At 47.9% G+C, this 17,500-nt stretch overlaps 1 protein-coding gene across 1 annotated transcript in view; it reads left to right on the top strand.

Moving 5' to 3' along the window:
• pex5lb (peroxisomal biogenesis factor 5-like b) overlaps positions 1-17,500 on the top strand; it is a gene marked incomplete at both ends in the record, with an annotated part of 38,714 nt that overhangs the window by 17,912 nt on the left and 3,302 nt on the right. Inside the window, 6 exons of the mRNA XM_083658952.1 lie at positions 18-293; positions 1,273-1,396; positions 1,800-1,884; positions 6,027-6,125; positions 12,169-12,288; positions 16,173-16,316. Of these exons, the coding sequence (XP_083515078.1) occupies positions 18-293; positions 1,273-1,396; positions 1,800-1,884; positions 6,027-6,125; positions 12,169-12,288; positions 16,173-16,316 (848 nt within the window). The remainder of the gene's footprint in view (positions 1-17; positions 294-1,272; positions 1,397-1,799; positions 1,885-6,026; positions 6,126-12,168; positions 12,289-16,172; positions 16,317-17,500) is intronic.

Raw genomic sequence — 17,500 nt, 5'->3', positions numbered from 1 at the left:
ATCTTCTCTCTCTGCAGTGCTGTCCACGGCTCTGGACCTGGTGGACCTGAGCGAGCCTGGCGAAAGCAGTGGGAGTAGTGGGAGCCACAGGAGCAGTGGGAGCACAGGGAGCACGGGGAGCAGCGGGAGCGGGAAGGAGCGCGGCCGGAGGAGTCCTCTGAGGAGGAAGGGCAGCTCCAAGAGCCCCCGCAAGAGCCACCGCCCCCGGCCTGACGACACCGAGCTCATACAGGTGGAGGTGGAGCGCCTGCCCTCCAGCCCCCGCACGCCTGAAGCCATCTCACTGGACTCAGGTACCTACCGAGCAGGCCTGGGTATCGCTGTTCAATACCTTTTAAGTAGGGCCATCTATGAAATCCAATTAATTTCTTTCCAAATTCTGTTTTATTTTTCCAAATCCCATTTTTTTCTAATTTAGTTTTAATGTATGGGTGGATGTGGGGGGAGCAGCCTCTTCCACGTGTTCCTCAAAGTGAAAACCAAGTTGTGAGGTGACGTAAGGGACCGACCCCCCCCCCTCAAAACAAGACCGACCCCCCCTCAAAACACCCCGAAAATAGAATGATTTATCTTGGCCTATGTTACAATGATGAAATCATCTTAGGTTACTACAATAATTAGGTCTACTTTTGATTTAGATAATTAGGTCTACTTTGATCAATTTCAGACAAATTATGGAAAATTCAGCAATATTCCATGTTTTACAGTTAATTCCATTTTTATTACCAAATGTCATGATTTTTCTGCATTGTGGAAATCACCTGGCCCTATTTAAGGTATAGACCGAAATAACCCAATAGTATTGAAACTTCTCCAATCAAACGATACCTGCATTCCATCCTTTTTGTACATGTACACAGATCTAGATTTTCTTTAACTATTTCTATGGATTTGCTCACAGCCAATCACCGCAAGTGTTCTTCTATTCAATGTGACACATGATTGGCCCACTACCTCAGCAGCCGTGTTATTACATAACGTGTTGTTACGAGGCTCATTTAGCTGAAAGCTGTTTGTTCAGTCGGCCGTGACTAAAACAGTCATCTGGTTTAATCCCAGCTCTCTGTCTAATGAGGAGAGAGAGAGAAAAACATTCTGTAGATACAACTGACGTTCTGACCTGTCTGTGTGTCTGTCTGTCTGTCTGTCTGTCTGTCTGTCTGTCTGTCTGTCTGTCTGTCTGTCTGTCTGTCTGTCTGTCTGTCTGCCTGTCTGTCTGTCTGCCTGTCTGTCTGTCTGTCTGTCTGTCTGTCTGTCTGTCTCCCTCCTCAGTCAGTCTGTGCTCCCCTCTGGATAAGTGGGAGGAAGTGAACCTGGACAGCCTGGTGGAGGCAGGCAGGAGGAGGAGATACGAGAAGAGATGCACCTCCCACCACTCCTCCAGCGAGCTGCTCTGGTAATCAAAACAAACACCCTCTCCCTCTGTCAGCCTGTCAGAGAGACATGTCATCACTGACTCTGTATTAGGGCCATTGTTTTCAAATCCGCAAAAACGACAAAACACCTTACAATTTTTGCCAGTTCCTGCAATTTTACAGCAAAAAATAACATAAAACTGAGAAAATTTGCCATTAGGTAGTCGTTAGAAGAAGGATGTTTTCTTGCCATTTTTGCCAATGAGACAGCAAAACAACAACAACAACAACAACAACAACAACAACAACAACAACACATTAAACTTTGCAAATTGCATTGCAATTTTTGAGATAAGCCACTGCAAAATCAAGCACTTTTGATCGCAACAATCAGAAAAAATGGTGAAATCCTGGCAAGACTGATTTCTATGCATCTGTGTTCAGGTCTGCAGAGTTTAAAACGGATCCATCAAGGAGTCCCTTCGATGTCCACAGCTTCGACGAGCTGGACTTCATCTCCTCCTCACAGGTACTACTGTCACACTGCAGTGCTGCTACTGCTCAGGTATCTGATACTACTGTCACACTGCAGTGCTGCTACTGCTCAGGTATCTGATACTACTGTCACACTGCAGTGCTGCTACTGCTCAAGTATCTGATACTACTGTCACACTGCAGTGCTGCTGCTGCTCAGGTATCTGATACTACTGTCACACTGCAGTGCTGCTACTGCTCAAGTATCTGATACTACTGTCACACTGCAGTGCTGCTGCTGCTCAAGTATCTGATACTACTGTCACACTGCAGTGCTGCTGCTGCTCAGGTATCTGATACTACTGTCACACTGCAGTGCTGCTACTGCTCAAGTATCTGATACTACTGTCACACTGCAGTGCTGCTACTGCTCAAGTATCTGATACTACTGTCACACTGCAGTGCTGCTACTGCTCAAGTATCTGATACTACTGTCACACTGCAGTGCTGCTACTGCTCAGGTATCTGATACTACTGTCACACTGCAGTGCTGCTACTGCTCAGGTATCTGATACTACTGTCACACTGCAGTGCTGCTACTACTCAGGTATCTGATACTACTGTCACACTGCAGTGCTGCTACTGCTCAGGTATCTGATACTACTGTCACACTGCAGTGCTGCTACTACTCAGGTATCTGATACTACTGTCACACTGCAGTGCTGCTACTGCTCAGGTATCTGGTACTACTGTCACACTGCAGTGCTGCTACTGCTCAAGTATCTGATACTACTGTCACACTGCAGTGCTGCTACTGCTCAAGTATCTGATACTACTGTCACACTGCAGTGCTGCTACTGCTCAGGTATCTGATACTACTGTCACACTGCAGTGCTGCTACTGCTCAGGTATCTGATACTACTGTCACACTGCAGTGCTGCTACTACTCAGGTATCTGATACTACTGTCACACTGCAGTGCTGCTACTACTCAGGTATCTGATACTACTGTCACACTGCAGTGCTGCTACTGCTCAAGTATCTGATACTACTGTCACACTGCAGTGCTGCTACTCAAGTCAAGTCAAGTTTATTTGTATAGCCCTAATTCACAAGCATGTCCCAGAGGGCTTCACAGAAAATATGTCTAGTTAATTCTAGCTGACACAACAGTAGCAAATTACAGTAGTCATGATAACACATTGAACAATTGATAAAGAAATATAGAAAATATAGAGATATAGGATAGAGTGGAGGAGAGAGCAGGAGAAGGGAGGGAGAGCAGGGGGAATGTGAGAGAGCAGAGGGCAGGAAAGTGATGAGGTGGGGAGGGAATTGGAAATGTTGGGGAGTATAGGAGGTGGGGAAGGAGCAGGGGAAGGGGGAAAGAGGAGAGAGCAGGAGAGGGGAGGGGGGGGGAGAGCAGGGGGATGTGAGGGAGGAGGGAGCAGGGAGAGGGAAGAGGTGGGGAGAGAATGGGAAATGTGGGGGAGGAGAGAGCAGAGAAGGAGAGGTGGGGAAGGAGCAGGGGAAGGGGGAAAGAAAGAGAATGGGTGCCATGCTTTAAAATAGAATGGATGCCATGCTTTAGAATATTGTGTGTGGGGGGGGGGGGTTCGGGAAGGGGAGGAGGTGGGGAGGGAGAGCAGGGGGAGTATGAGAGAGTATATGGAGAGAACAGGGAAAGGAGGGCTAGCTGACACAACAGTAGCAAATTACAGTAGTAATAATAACACATTGAACAATCATATGATAGAGAAATATAAAAAATATTGAAATATAGGATCGAACGGGTGCCGCGCTTTAGGGTAGAACGGGTGCCATGCTTTAGAATAGTGGCGGAATAGTGGGAGAGGATAGAATGGGTGCCATGCTTTAGAATAGTGGCAGAATAGTGGGAGAGGATAGAATGGGTGCCATGCTTTTGGAGTAGAATGGGTGCCATGCTTTAGAATAGTGGGGGAATAGTGGGGGAGGAGAGATCAGGAAAGGGAGGAGGTGGGGAGGGTGCAGGGGAGGGAGAGCAGGGGGAATGAGAGAAGGAAGGAAGGAGCAGAGGAAGGGAGAAAGAGGAGAGAGCAGGAGAAGGGAGGGGGAGAGCGGGGGGGATGTGGGGGAGGAGAGAGCATGGAAAGGGAGGAGGTGGGGGGGATGGGAAATGTGGGGGAGGAGAGAACAGGGAGGGAGAAGGGGGAAAGAGAAAGAGAATGGGTGCCATGCTTTGAGCTACTGCTCAAGTATCTGATACTACTGTCACACTACAGTACTGCTACTGCTCAGGTATCTGATACTACTGTCACACTACAGTACTGCTACTGCTCAGGTATCTGATACTACTGATGCGACAGTCTTCATCAGAGTCAAAATTCTGATGAACTTTGACTCTGATGAAGATGCTCTCGTGTTGAAACGTTAGTCACTGCACCTATTAAAACCTCTGTGCAGTGAGTCTGTGCTCCACCATCCTCTTTGGGTTTACAGTACCAGTGAGTCTGTGCTCCACCATCCTCTTTGGGTTTACAGTACCAGTGAGTCTGTGCTCCACCATCCTCTTTGGGTTTACAGTACCAGTGAGTCTGTGCTCCACCATCCTCTTTGGGTTTACAGTACCAGTGAGTCTGTGCTCCACCATCCTCTTTGGGTTTACAGTACCAGTGAGTCTGTGCTCCACCATCCTCTTTGGGTTTACAGTACCAGTGAGTCTGTGCTCCACCATCCTCTTTGGGTTTACAGTACCAGTGAGTCTGTGCTCCACCTCTTTGGGTTTACAGTACCAGTGAGTCTGTGCTCCACCATCCTCTTTGGGTTTACAGTACCAGTGAGTCTGTGCTCCACCATCCTCTTTGGGTTTACAGTACCAGTGAGTCTGTGCTCCACCATCCTCTTTGGGTTTACAGTACCAGTGAGTCTGTGCTCCACCATCCTCTTTGGGTTTACAGTACCAGTGAGTCTGTGCTCCACCATCCTCTTTGGGTTTACAGTACCAGTGAGTCTGTGCTCCACCATCCTCTTTGGGTTTACAGTACCAGTGAGTCTGTGCTCCACCATCCTCTTTGGGTTTACAGTACCAGTGAGTCTGTGCTCCACCTCTTTGGGTTTACAGTACCAGTGAGTCTGTGCTCCACCATCCTCTTTGGGTTTACAGTACCAGTGAGTCTGTGCTCCACCATCCTCTTTGGGTTTACAGTACCAGTGAGTCTGTGCTCCACCTCTTTGGGTTTACAGTACCAGTGAGTCTGTGCTCCACCATCCTCTTTGGGTTTACAGTACCAGTGAGTCTGTGCTCCACCATCCTCTTTGGGTTTACAGTACCAGTGAGTCTGTGCTCCACCATCCTCTTTGGGTTTACAGTACCAGTGAATCTGTGCTCCACCTCTTTGGGTTTACAGTACCAGTGAGTCTGTGCTCCACCTCTGTGCTCCACCTCTTTGGGTTTACAGTACCAGTGAGTCTGTGCTCCACCTCTTTGGGTTTACAGTACCAGTGAATCTGTGCTCCACCTCTTTGGGTTTCCAGTACCAGTGAATCTGTGCTCCACCTCTTTGGGTTTACAGTACCAGTGAGTCTGTGCTCCACCTCTTTGGGTTTACAGTACCAGTGAATCTGTGCTCCACCTCTTTGGGTTTACAGTACCAGTGAGTCTGTGCTCCACCTCTTTGGGTTTACAGTACCAGTGAATCTGTGCTCCACCTCTTTGGGTTTACAGTACCAGTGAGTCTGTGCTCCACCTCTTTGGGTTTACAGTACCAGTGAATCTGTGCTCCACCTCTTTGGGTTTACAGTACCAGTGAGTCTGTGCTCCACCTCTTTGGGTTTACAGTACCAGTGAATCTGTGCTCCACCTCTTTGACTCTTACAGTACCAGTGAGTCTGTGCTCCACCTCTTTTTGTTTACCCACTGAATTGTTGTTGACTCTAAAAATGCAGTTTCAGCTCCAATTGAAGAAGGTGGTCTCCTTAGTGTCCTCTAACAAGCAGCATGACAGCTGCTGGCTCACCTTGCTGCCTCTGTGTGTGTGTGTGTGTGTGTGTGTGTGTGTGTGTGTGTGTGTGTGTGTGTGTGTGTGTGTGTGTGTGTGTCTGTGTGTGTGTGTGTGTGTGTGTGTGTGTGTGTGTGTGTGTGTGTGTGTGTGTGTGTGTGTGTGTGTGTGTGTGTGTGTGTGTGTGTGTGTGTGTGTTTCTGTGTGTGTGTGTGCAGGACTGCGGAGCGACCAGACAGCGGAGGCGGACTCGTTCGCTGCTGGCCGGGAACCAGTCGCAGGAGGAGGAGTTTGTCAGGGCCAAGGCTGCTGTCGAGGTACACTACATACACACACACACACACACACACACACACACACACACACACACACACACACACACACACACACACACACACACACACACACACACACACACACACACACACACACACACACACACACACACACACACACACACAGCACATGTATTGAGTGATGATCATACTGGCAGGAGGTTTTGTGGTGAGAGAGGGAGCGTGGAGATGTTTGGTGCACGGCCCGGCTGGAGCTATTCACAATTTATGCCAAAATGTTTTTCACATCAAAATTCAACCATGTTGTCTTCATTCATAAAGAAACTGTGTGCTTGAATAAAAGGTTAATATCCATAGTTCATCTAGTCACAATGAGCATCAGAGCAAAGTGAAGAGGACAAAATGAACGCGGAGACGCATTGAAATCAATCCATGCATAACGAGCATGTGATCTCATCAGATTAGATCAAATCAGATCCCTCTAATCAGATGTGAATAATCCCAGTGAAGTGGTGGATGTGATGGCAGCTGAGGAGAGACGGACAGCAGCTGAGGCACAAACCTAAGGTAGTGTATAACACCTGGACTAAAGAGAGAACGACCTAAGGTGGTGTATAACACCCGGACTAAAGAGAGAACGACCTAAGGTAGTGTATAACACCCGGACTAAAGAGAGAACGACCTAAGGTAGTGTATAACACCTGGACTAAAGAGAGAACGACCTAAGGTAGTGTATAACACCTGGACTAAAGAGAGAATGACCTAAGGTAGTGTATAACACCCGGACTAAAGAGAGAACGACCTAAGGTAGTGTATAACACCTAGACTAAAGAGAGAACGACCTAAGGTAGTGTATAACACCTAGACTAAAGAGAGAACGACCTAAGGTAGTGTATAACACCTGGACTAAAGAGAGAACAAACCTAAGGTAGTGTATAACAACCGGACTAAAGAGAGAACGACCTAAGGTAGTGTATAACAACCGGACTAAAGAGAGAACGACCTAAGGTAGTGTATAACACCCGGACTAAAGAGAGAACAAACCTAAGGTAGTGTATAACACCTGGACTAAAGAGAGAACAAACCTAAGGTAGTGTATAACAACCGGACTAAAGAGAGAACGACCTAAGGTAGTGTATAACAACCGGACTAAAGAGAGAACGACCTAAGGTAGTGTATAACACCTGGACTAAAGAGATAATGACCTAAGGTAGTGTATAACACCCGGACTAAAGAGAGAACAAACCTAAGGTAGTGTATAACACCTGGACTAAAGAGAGAACAAACCTAAGGTAGTGTATAACAACCGGACTAAAGAGAGAACGACCTAAGGTAGTGTATAACAACCGGACTAAAGAGAGAACGACCTAAGGTAGTGTATAACACCTGGACTAAAGAGAGAACAAACCTAAGGTAGTGTATAACAACCGGACTAAAGAGAGAACGACCTAAGGTAGTGTATAACACCTGGACTAAAGAGATAATGACCTAAGGTAGTGTATAACACCTGGACTAAAGAGAGAACAAACCTAAGGTAGTGTATAACACCTGGACTAAAGAGAGAACGACCTAAGGTAGTGTATAACACCTGGACTAAAGAGAGAACAAACCTAAGGTGGTGTATAACACCCGGACTAAAGAGAGAACGACCTAAGGTAGTGTATAACACCTAGACTAAAGAGAGAACGACCTAAGGTAGTGTATAACACCTAGACTAAAGAGAGAACGACCTAAGGTAGTGTATAACACCTGGACTAAAGAGAGAACGACCTAAGGTAGTGTATAACACCTGGACTAAAGAGAGAACAAACCTAAGGTAGTGTATAACACCTAGACTGAAGAGAGAACGACCTAAGGTTCCTTGCTTGGTAGGACGGGTCCTATTCATGTCCTACGGAGGGCAGGCAAGAGTCCTTCCACACATTGGAAGAGCAAACACTTGGAACAGGCTAGCGAGTGTGTGTGATTGCGTCATGGTCCCACGTCACTTCAGCGCCAAAACACAACGAAGGAAGTTGCTAGCTAGCAGGCCAGCTAACACACTTAGCCCTGACAGCTCAGTTAGCCTATACATTACTGACGTTTCTAGCTTATTAACAAACAATTTGGCATTAAATGTTTGCTGGCACACTAAAGTGAACATAGTTACGATTGCCAGAAGATACTGCCGGTGATGTTTTGCTGCTTTGTCACACGAGGTCACACTTGAAAATGAGACCTCGGTCTCAACGTGTTTTTACCTGTTTAAATAAAGGTTAAAAAAAAAAAAAAAAAAGAAAATTGTGTGCATAGAATTGTTGGTATTTTAGGTGCGCTGAGGATACACAGAACAGCTCTCTGCTGACGATGCAGTGCTTTGTAGAGTTTGAAGATTGGAACAGACTTCACTTGAGCCTCTGATGATGATGATGATGATGATGATGATGTATCATCATTGAAATTCAGCCGTTTCAGGATCCTTCCATGACATTGAGAAACATCTACAGAGAGAGAGGGGGAAAGAGAGACAGAGAGGAGAGAGAGAGGGGGGACAGAGAGAGGGAGGGAGGGAGAGAGAGGAGAGAGAGGGGGGGGACAGAGAGAGGGAGGGAGGGAAAGAGAGAGAGAGAGGAAAGAGAGGGGGGGGCAGAGAGAGAGAGGGAGGGAGAGAGAGAGAGGAGAGAGAGGGGGGGACAGAGAGAGAGAGGGAGGGAGAGAGAGGAAAGAGAGGGGGGGACAGAGAGAGAGAGGGAGGGAGAGAGAGAGAGAGGGAGGGAGGGAGAGAGAGGGGGACAGAGAGATGGGGAAAGAGAGACAGAGAGGAGAGAGAGAGGGGGGGACAGAGAGAGGGAGGGGGGGAGAGAGGGGGACAGAGAGAGGGGAGAGAGAGGAGAGAGAGGAGAGAGAGGGGGGGACAGAGAGAGGGGGAAAGAGAGACAGAGAGGAGAGAGAGGGGGGGACAGAGAGAGAGAGGGAGAGAGAGAGGGGGACAGAGAGAGGGGGAAAGAGAGACAGAGAGGAGAGAGAGGGGGGGGCAGAGAGAGGGAGGGAGGGAGAGAGAGAGGGGGACAGAGAGAGAGAGGGAGAGAGAGGAGAGAGAGGGGGACAGAGAGAGGGGGAAAGAGAGACAGAGAGGAGAGAGAGAGGGGGGACAGAGAGAGGGAGGGAGAGAGAGGGAAAGAGAGAGGGGACAGAGAGAAGGAGGGAGAGAGAGGGAGGGAGAGAAAGGGAAAGAGAGAGGGGAGAGAGAGAGGGGGACAGAGAGAGGGAGGGAGAGAGAGACAGAGAGGAGAGAGAGGGGGACAGAGAGAGAGGGAAAGAGGGGGAGAGAGAGACAGAGAGGAGAGAGAGGGGGGGGACAGAGAGAGGCAGGGAAAGAGAGAGCACAGTCATGGCTGTAGTTCTTATTTGAGGTTTGGTAAACTGATCTGTAGTGATGATATGAGAGCAGGAATCAGGCACACACACACACACACACACACACACACACACACACACACACACACACACACACACACACACACACACACACTTCTATGAATACCTCTGTGAGGACCTTCACTGACATGCAGTCCAGCCTCAGAGCTCACAGCAGGACTGACCTCAGCCTTCACCTTAAAGGAGAATTCCACTTTTTTACACTCTGGACCTTATTTCCTTTAAACATGATGTTGAAGTCACCCTGACACCTTCACTTTGATCAGCATAAGAAACCATCATCAGTTTGAACTGCCACCTGAAAACCAGGAAAACGGAACATGTGAAATGCCTTTATTTACGTCTTGTAAATAGCTTATTCTCCGACACACAGCGGCTCATATGCTTATTCTATCAGAGAGAGAAGGAGATAAGAGCGATCCAACGTACCTCCTGCTGTGTTTGCTGTCCGTCACATAGATAGCAGCTCCCGCTGGATTCCCCACTGCTGCTTGTAATCATGACATTATTCCATACGGGCGGCCATTGAATTCAAATGAATCGTCCATAATCTTGTAATCAGATAAAGATCTGCTAGGCTAGGCAGGCTAAGCTACCCAACAAAGTGGATGCAAGTCAACTATGACCTGCCCCGGAAGTCGTTATTTTCTTCTTCTGTTTGGTCATATAGAAGGAAAGGTTTCCTTGCGTGTACTGGGCGGGGGGGGGGGGGGGTCTCAGCCCAGCCTTCACGCCTTATAGCTGTGGGGGGCGGGGGCACTTGGTTTGTCCAAGTGTCACGGAGTGGTTTCAGTTTGCTGTATTTTACGTATTTTAGGCGTATTTTATACGCTTTGCAACTCCAGAGGGACGGACACACACACACACACACACACACACACACACACACACACACACACACACACACACACACACACACACACACACACACACACACTTCTGTATTGTCTCTGACCTGTCGAATAAACCAATACAATACATTGGAAGAGCGGTGAGATAAAGGTGAAGGGCTGAGAGGAGCACCCCGCCCCCTCCTGAGCCGACCCCCCAGCCCGGGACGTCCCACGTCCTGTTTGCTGTGTGACTCTGATGGATTGTGTTCTGTGGATGTGAGCAGTATGGAGCTCGCCCGCCCGGGTGACCTCTGCTCTATGTCACCCTGTCTCTGTCCAGGATTTCATGACACATTTCTAGGACAGTTTCAGGTGTTTCACAGACTCTCTCATCCGGCTTCAGCTGGGGATTGGCGTATGGTGTGAACGTGCAGCAACCAGGTTTTCCCACAGGAATAAAGAGAGTTGGGGCGGTACGGTGGTGCAGTGGTAAGCGCTGTCGCCTCACAGCTCGAAGGTCCTGGGTTCGATTCCCACCTGGGACGCTGTGAATGCTGAAGGAATGCGTGCCCGTCCGCATGTCCTCGAGTGCCCACCGCCCGGGTGGGGTCGTCAAAAGGGCCTTTCTGTGTGGAGTTTGCATGTTCTCCCCGTGCCTCCCGGGGGCTTCCTTCATATAGGAACCCCTTCACCAAAACATGCAATATCCTGGTTGCTGATGTGGTGCCTCCTCTGGTCGTTAGGGGCACCTGTTCAGAGGGAGGGGAACTCATTGGAATAGCGTGATCCTCCCACGTGCTATGTCCTACCGGTGAAGCTTCCCCTGTCAGGTGAAAAGAAACGGCTGGCTACTGCCCATGTCTCGGAGGAAGCATGGAGCCAGTTTTCGGCTCTCCCCAGATCGGCAGAGGGTGGAGCAGCAACCAAGATAAATATAAATTAGCACTAATGGGGGATAAAAATGGGATAAAAAAATCGGGAAACAATATATATATATATATATATATATAAAAAATAAAAAATAAAGGAATAAAGAAAGTTGAATCTGATCTTGCTGGATAATCATCTCTTTAGCACATGAAATTCCTAAGAGAAAATAAACAAGTTCAAAACAGTAAGAAAGCTCCATATTCCACCAACAACTACTTAGAGAGTTTTAAAGCTTTACTCCACCAAAATAATTTATGTCCAAGTACCTGTAGTTTTAAAGCTGTATTCCAACCAAATACTTTCTGTCCTACTTCTGATAGTTTTAAAGCTGTATTCCAACCAAATACTTTCTGTCCTACTTCTGATATACTTTCTGTCCTACTTCTGATAGTTTTAAAGCTGTATTCCAACCAAATACTTTCTGTCCTACTTCTGATATACTTTCTGTCCTACTTCTGATAGTTTTAAAGGTGTATTCCACCCAAATACTTTCTGTCCTACTTCTGATAGTTTTAAAGGTGTATTCCACCCAAATACTTTCTGTCCTACTTCTGATAGTTTTAAAGCTGTATTCCAACCAAATACTTTCTGTCCTACTTCTGATAGTTTTAAAGCTGTATTCCAACCAAATACTTTCTGTCCTACTTCTGATAGTTTTAAAGGTGTATTCCACCCAAATACTTTCTGTCCTAGTTCTGATAGTTTTAAAGGTGTATTCCACCCAAATACCACTTTCTTTCTTTCTAACCATTTTTTTCTTCTTTCTACCGTTAGCCCCTGGAATTCATATAAAATAGTGAAGAAAATAAACAAGTGTTGTACAGTAAAAGAGCTGGTGTGTGGAAACAGCTTCAGTGTTGTTTTTTGTCTCTGGTGTTTTGCAGTCAGATACTGAGTTCTGGGACAAGATGCAGGCGGAGTGGGAGGAGCTGGCTCGGAGGAACTGGCTGGAGGAGTCGGAGAGTGATGGACCCATTCCTCCTACCATCTCACCCATGGAGAAGGTAGGCAGCATGGGGGGCAAAGACCATTGAGAAGGTAGGCAGAGTGGGGGGCAGAGACCATGGAGAAGGTAGGCAGAGTGACCTGGGGGACAGAGACCATGGAGAAGGTAGGCAGAGTGGGGGGCAGAGACCATGGAGAAGGTAGGCAGAGTGGGGGGCAGAGACCATGGAGAATGTAGGCAGCATGGGGGGCAGAAACCATGGAGAAGGTAGGCAGAGTGACCTGGGGGGCAGAGACCATGGAGAAGGTAGGCAGCATGGAGGGCAGAGACCATGGAGAAGGTAGGCAGCATGGAGGGCAGAGACCATGGAGAAGGTAGGCAGAGTGACCTGGGGGGCAGAGACCATGGAGAAGGTAGGCAGCATGGGGGACAGAGACCATGGAGAAGGTAGGCAGAGTGGGGGACAGAGACCATGGAGAAGGTAGGCAGCATGGAGGGCAGAGACCATGGAGAAGGTAGGCAGCATGGAGGGCAGAGACCATGGAGAAGGTAGGCAGCATGGAGGGCAGAGACCATGGAGAAGGTAGGCAGCATGGAGGGCAGAGACCATGGAGAAGGTAGGCAGAGTGGCCTGGGGGGCAGAGACCATGGAGAAGGTAGGCAGAGTGGAAGGCAGAGACCATGGAGAAGGTAGGCAGCATGGAGGGCAGAGACCATGGAGAAGGTAGGCAGAGTGGCCTTGGGGGCAGAGACCATGGAGAAGGTAGGCAGAGTGGCCTGGGGGGCAGAGACCATGGAGAAGGTAGGCAGAGTGGAAGGCAGAGACCATGGAGAAGGTAGGCAGCATGGAGGGCAGAGACCATGGAGTCGCTTGGAGACAATTGTGTCACTCAAACTGTAAGTTAGCAATGAGAAAGAAGAGAGGGAGGAAGTGGAGGACGAGACAGGTTTTCATTTCAGCGTCAAAGTATCGTCTATTATAGTCGTATTAAATTACAGTTGTTCAGCACTTTTCCGGGGCAGAAAGGGCAAAAGATTGAAGACATCAAACATATTCAACAAATGAAACAAATACCAACGAAGATGAATGATGATGACAGAGAAAATGACACTGAACAGAGGCGAGTGTATAAAAGCCTAGGTGATGTTGTGCTGCATACAGCTGGTGTGATTGATGTTGTTTACCCCATTAGCCTCACCTACCTACCCCATTAGCCTCACCTACCTACCCATTAGCCTCACCAACCTACCCCATTAGCCACCTACCTACCCCATTAGCCTCACCTACCTACCCCATTAGCCTCACCTATCTACCCATTAGCCTCACCTACCTACCCCATTAGCCTCACCTACCTACCCCATTAGCCTCACCTACCTACCCATTAGCCTCACCTACCTACCCATTAGCCTCACCTACCTACCCCATTAGCCTCACCTACCTACCCCATTAGCCTCACCTACCTACCCATTAGCCTCACCTACCTACCCCATTAGCCACCTACCTACCCCATTAGCCTCACCTACCTACCCCATTAGCCTCACCTATCTACCCCATTAGCCTCACCTACCTACCCCATTAGCCACCTACCTACCCCATCAGCCTCACCTACCTACCCCATTAGCCTCACCTACCTACCCATTAGCCTCACCTACCTACCCATTAGCCTCACCTACCTACCCCATTAGCCTCACCTACCTACCCATTAGCCTCACCTACCTACCCATTAGCCTCACCTACCTACCCATTAGCCTCACCTACCTACCCCATTAGCCTCACCTACCTACCCATTAGCCTCACCTACCTACCCATTAGCCTCACCTACCTACCCCATTAGCCTCACCTACCCCATTAGCCACCTACCTACCCCATTAGCCTCACCTACCTACCCCATTAGCCTCACCTACCTACCCATTAGCCTCACCTACCTACCCCATTAGCCTCACCTACCTACCCATTAGCCTCACCTACCTACCCCATTAGCCTCACCTACCTACCCCATTAGCCTCACCTACCTACCCATTAGCCTCACCTACCTACCCATTAGCCTCACCTACCTACCCCATTAGCCTCACCTACCCCATTAGCCACCCTCACCTACCCCATTAGCCTCACCTACCTACCCCATTAGCCTCACCTACCTACCCATTAGCCTCACCTACCTACCCATTAGCCTCACCTACCTACCCCATTAGCCTCACCTACCTACCCATTAGCCTCTGCCCATTCCATCACTAATGGATTTGATTCCACACATAATCCAGTCTGCCCCCCCCCCCCCCTGCTGCCACAGAGCAGAATAATGCTGTTCTGCTGCCCCCCCCCCCACCCCTGCTGCCACAGAGCAGAAGAAGCTCATGCATAATCAATGTCTCTCGCCCCCTCGCTCACTCTGTAAAAAGGCTATTTTAGCTTTGTAATGAGGTGAATACGGAGTGTTGGAATATCGTTGAGGTCAGAGATGTGGGCTTGTGACGAGGAGGTTGTGGGTTTGCATCCCAGCTGGGGAAACCATGGAGAAACCCAACTACTGCTGATGTGCCCTTTAGCTAATGCTGGGCAATAATTAGGGATGGGGCCGATCCGATCCAATATCGGTATCGGGTGCCGATATGGCACTAATTCACGGATCGGATCGGATCGGAATTGAAAAAAAAAAAAAAAAAAAAAAAAAATTGCAATTCCAGCACACAGCTGGCCGTAATTTGTGTAATAATGTATAATAGTATCCTTCTTTGCCTTGTATATTTTCTTAATTTTGTCTGCTTTTTGCAAGGTATATTTAAAAAAAAAACTTTAATTGGCCAAATCTTTGCCTATACTGTATATTCAAGAAAAATATTGGTATCGGCATAATATCGGTATCGGCAGATATCCAAATTCAGGTATCGGAATCGGATCGGAAGTGAAAAAAGTGGATCGGTGCATCCCTAGCAATAATTCAATATCATCGTCTTCTATAGGATCATTATAATGATTTTGAGATATCGTGACAAACAAATCTGCTGTCAGAACCCATGAGAACACATTTTCTTTAAAAACTGACAAAATGAGGTGTGGTAGGTATATTATTTGAAAATGCTGACCACATGCTGTCTGTGTCAGCAGTGTCATAGCACCTCTCTGCCCATGCTGTCTGTGTCAGCAGTGTCATAGCACCTCTCTGTCCCTGCTGTCTGTGTCAGCAGTGTCATAGCACCTCTCTGCCCATGCTGTCTGTGTCAGCAGTGTCATAGCACCTCTCTGCCCATGCTGTCTGTGTCAGCAGTGTCATAGCACCTCTCTGTACCTGCTGTCTGTGTCAGCAGTGTCATAGCACCTCTCTGTACCTGCTGTCTGTGTGCTGATCTTCCCTGATGTGACCTGAGTGGTTAGAGGCCACCTGCTCTGACAGAACGCCTTTGTCCTTGAATTGCTCTGTGAACATATGGGTGCTGTCAACACCGCCCAGTGGAGCACACACACACACACACACACACACACACACACACACACACACACACACACGCACACACACACACACACACACACATACACACACGCACACACACGCACACACACACACACACACACACACACACACACACCCTCCACCCCCCCATGGAGCACATCTGAAAAATGTTTTGTTCATTTTCAGTGCATGAAACCAGCCCATTAATCTGAACTATTACAGACGTCGACGCTGGTTTGTGAAAACAGTAAAGTTGTAGCTTTGGGACCTAGATAATATAATTATACTATAAAGCAAAGGGGTATAATCTTATATATAATCATAATAATATCTGTGTGAGAGAGCGAGGGTGTGTGTCTGTGTGTGTGTGTGTGTGTGTGTGTGTGTGTGTGTATGTGTATGTGTGCGTGTGTGTGTATGTGTGCGTGTGTGTGTGTGTGTGTGTGTGTGCATATCTCGAGAACCGTTCATCCGATCTCCTGTGTTGCTGCAGGGTTACTACTTCCACAGCAACAACCCGTACAGAGAGCGGCCCAATGCCTTGGCTGAGGGCCAGCAGAGAGGCCGCGAGGGCGACCTGAACCACGCCGTGCTGCTACTGGAGGCCGCCATCTTACAAGACCCCCAGGACTCTGAGGTCAGCCATGACGCTTTGTGCTACATTTATCATGCGGTTTTTTATCACTTCGACAAAGTTCACTGTTTCATCAACTTTTGTTATCCACAGACCTTATTTCATGCATTTAAACCAAATCCCCATACAAAATCCCATTGACTTTCACAAGTAAGAGCGAGTAAGAGAGACTTCTGGGTAAGTGCAGGGACTTCTGGGTAAGTGCAGGGACTTCTTGGTAAGTCCAGGGACTTCTGGGTAAGTGCAGGGACTTCTGGGTAAGTGCAGGGACTTCTGGGTAAGTGCAGGGACTTCTGGGTAAGCCAACCCAGTTTAGAGGAAACCGCCTCCCACTCCTGCATGACGCCAGCGGAGGAAATGCCGCTGGCTGCTCTCGTAGCTTTCTAAGCTAGGAAAACGCTAACCTAAAATGTTGTTTGTTAACCTAATCTTTGCCTGAAACCCAACATGAAACATTCAGAAGACTTAAGGCCTAGTTGTAACTTCAGACAGTGATGTGCTCAGACTCAATCAAAAGATCCATCACACATCGTCATCAGGGTCAAGCTGACTCTTACACAGTTTCCTGAGACAAAAGAGACACTGGTGGCTTTTCTCATACACCATGTCAAGTGTCACTTTATTGTTTTGTCTAGTTTCCAAACACTCAGGACTCCACATCAATCACTGTACTGAATGTCAGAAATCAATTCACTAGTTTGAAAAATAGTTAACAACAGGACTGTTACTATTGGGCGCAGTTGACCTTTTTCACAGCAGCCATTTTGTCTCTAAAAGGCAGGAAGTAACACAGGTGCAGCAATGGAACATCTAAATGGATTGGAAGTTGGACACCCTCATGAATGTTTTGCTTCACCTGTGTTACTTCCTGCCTATTAGACACAAAATGGTTGCTGTGAAAAAGGCTAATTGAAATCATTGACCTTATTAGGAGGAAGCTAGTGCTCAGTCAGGATATGGTGTGAGCTGCTTTCTTCACAGCAACAGCCAGACTGATCACATGCAAACAGAGATGACTCTACTGCTTGATGATAGTCATGTCTCCATGTAGCCTTCAATGCCACCAAAACAGAACCTGCTGCTAACAAGTGCTGTTTCTTTCATGTGTTTGTGTGCGATCAGGGTGAAAGGCAGCCACAAGCGTACTTCCTGTTTGTAAAGGCAACCACAAGCGTACTTCCTGTTTG

Source organism: Poromitra crassiceps (genome assembly GCF_964638095.1).
Source record: "Poromitra crassiceps genome assembly, chromosome: 23".
NCBI classification, from domain to species: Eukaryota; Metazoa; Chordata; class Actinopteri; order Beryciformes; family Melamphaidae; genus Poromitra; species Poromitra crassiceps.
Note: the sequence above shows the minus strand (reverse complement) of the source record. Positions and strands in the feature narration are given on the sequence as shown.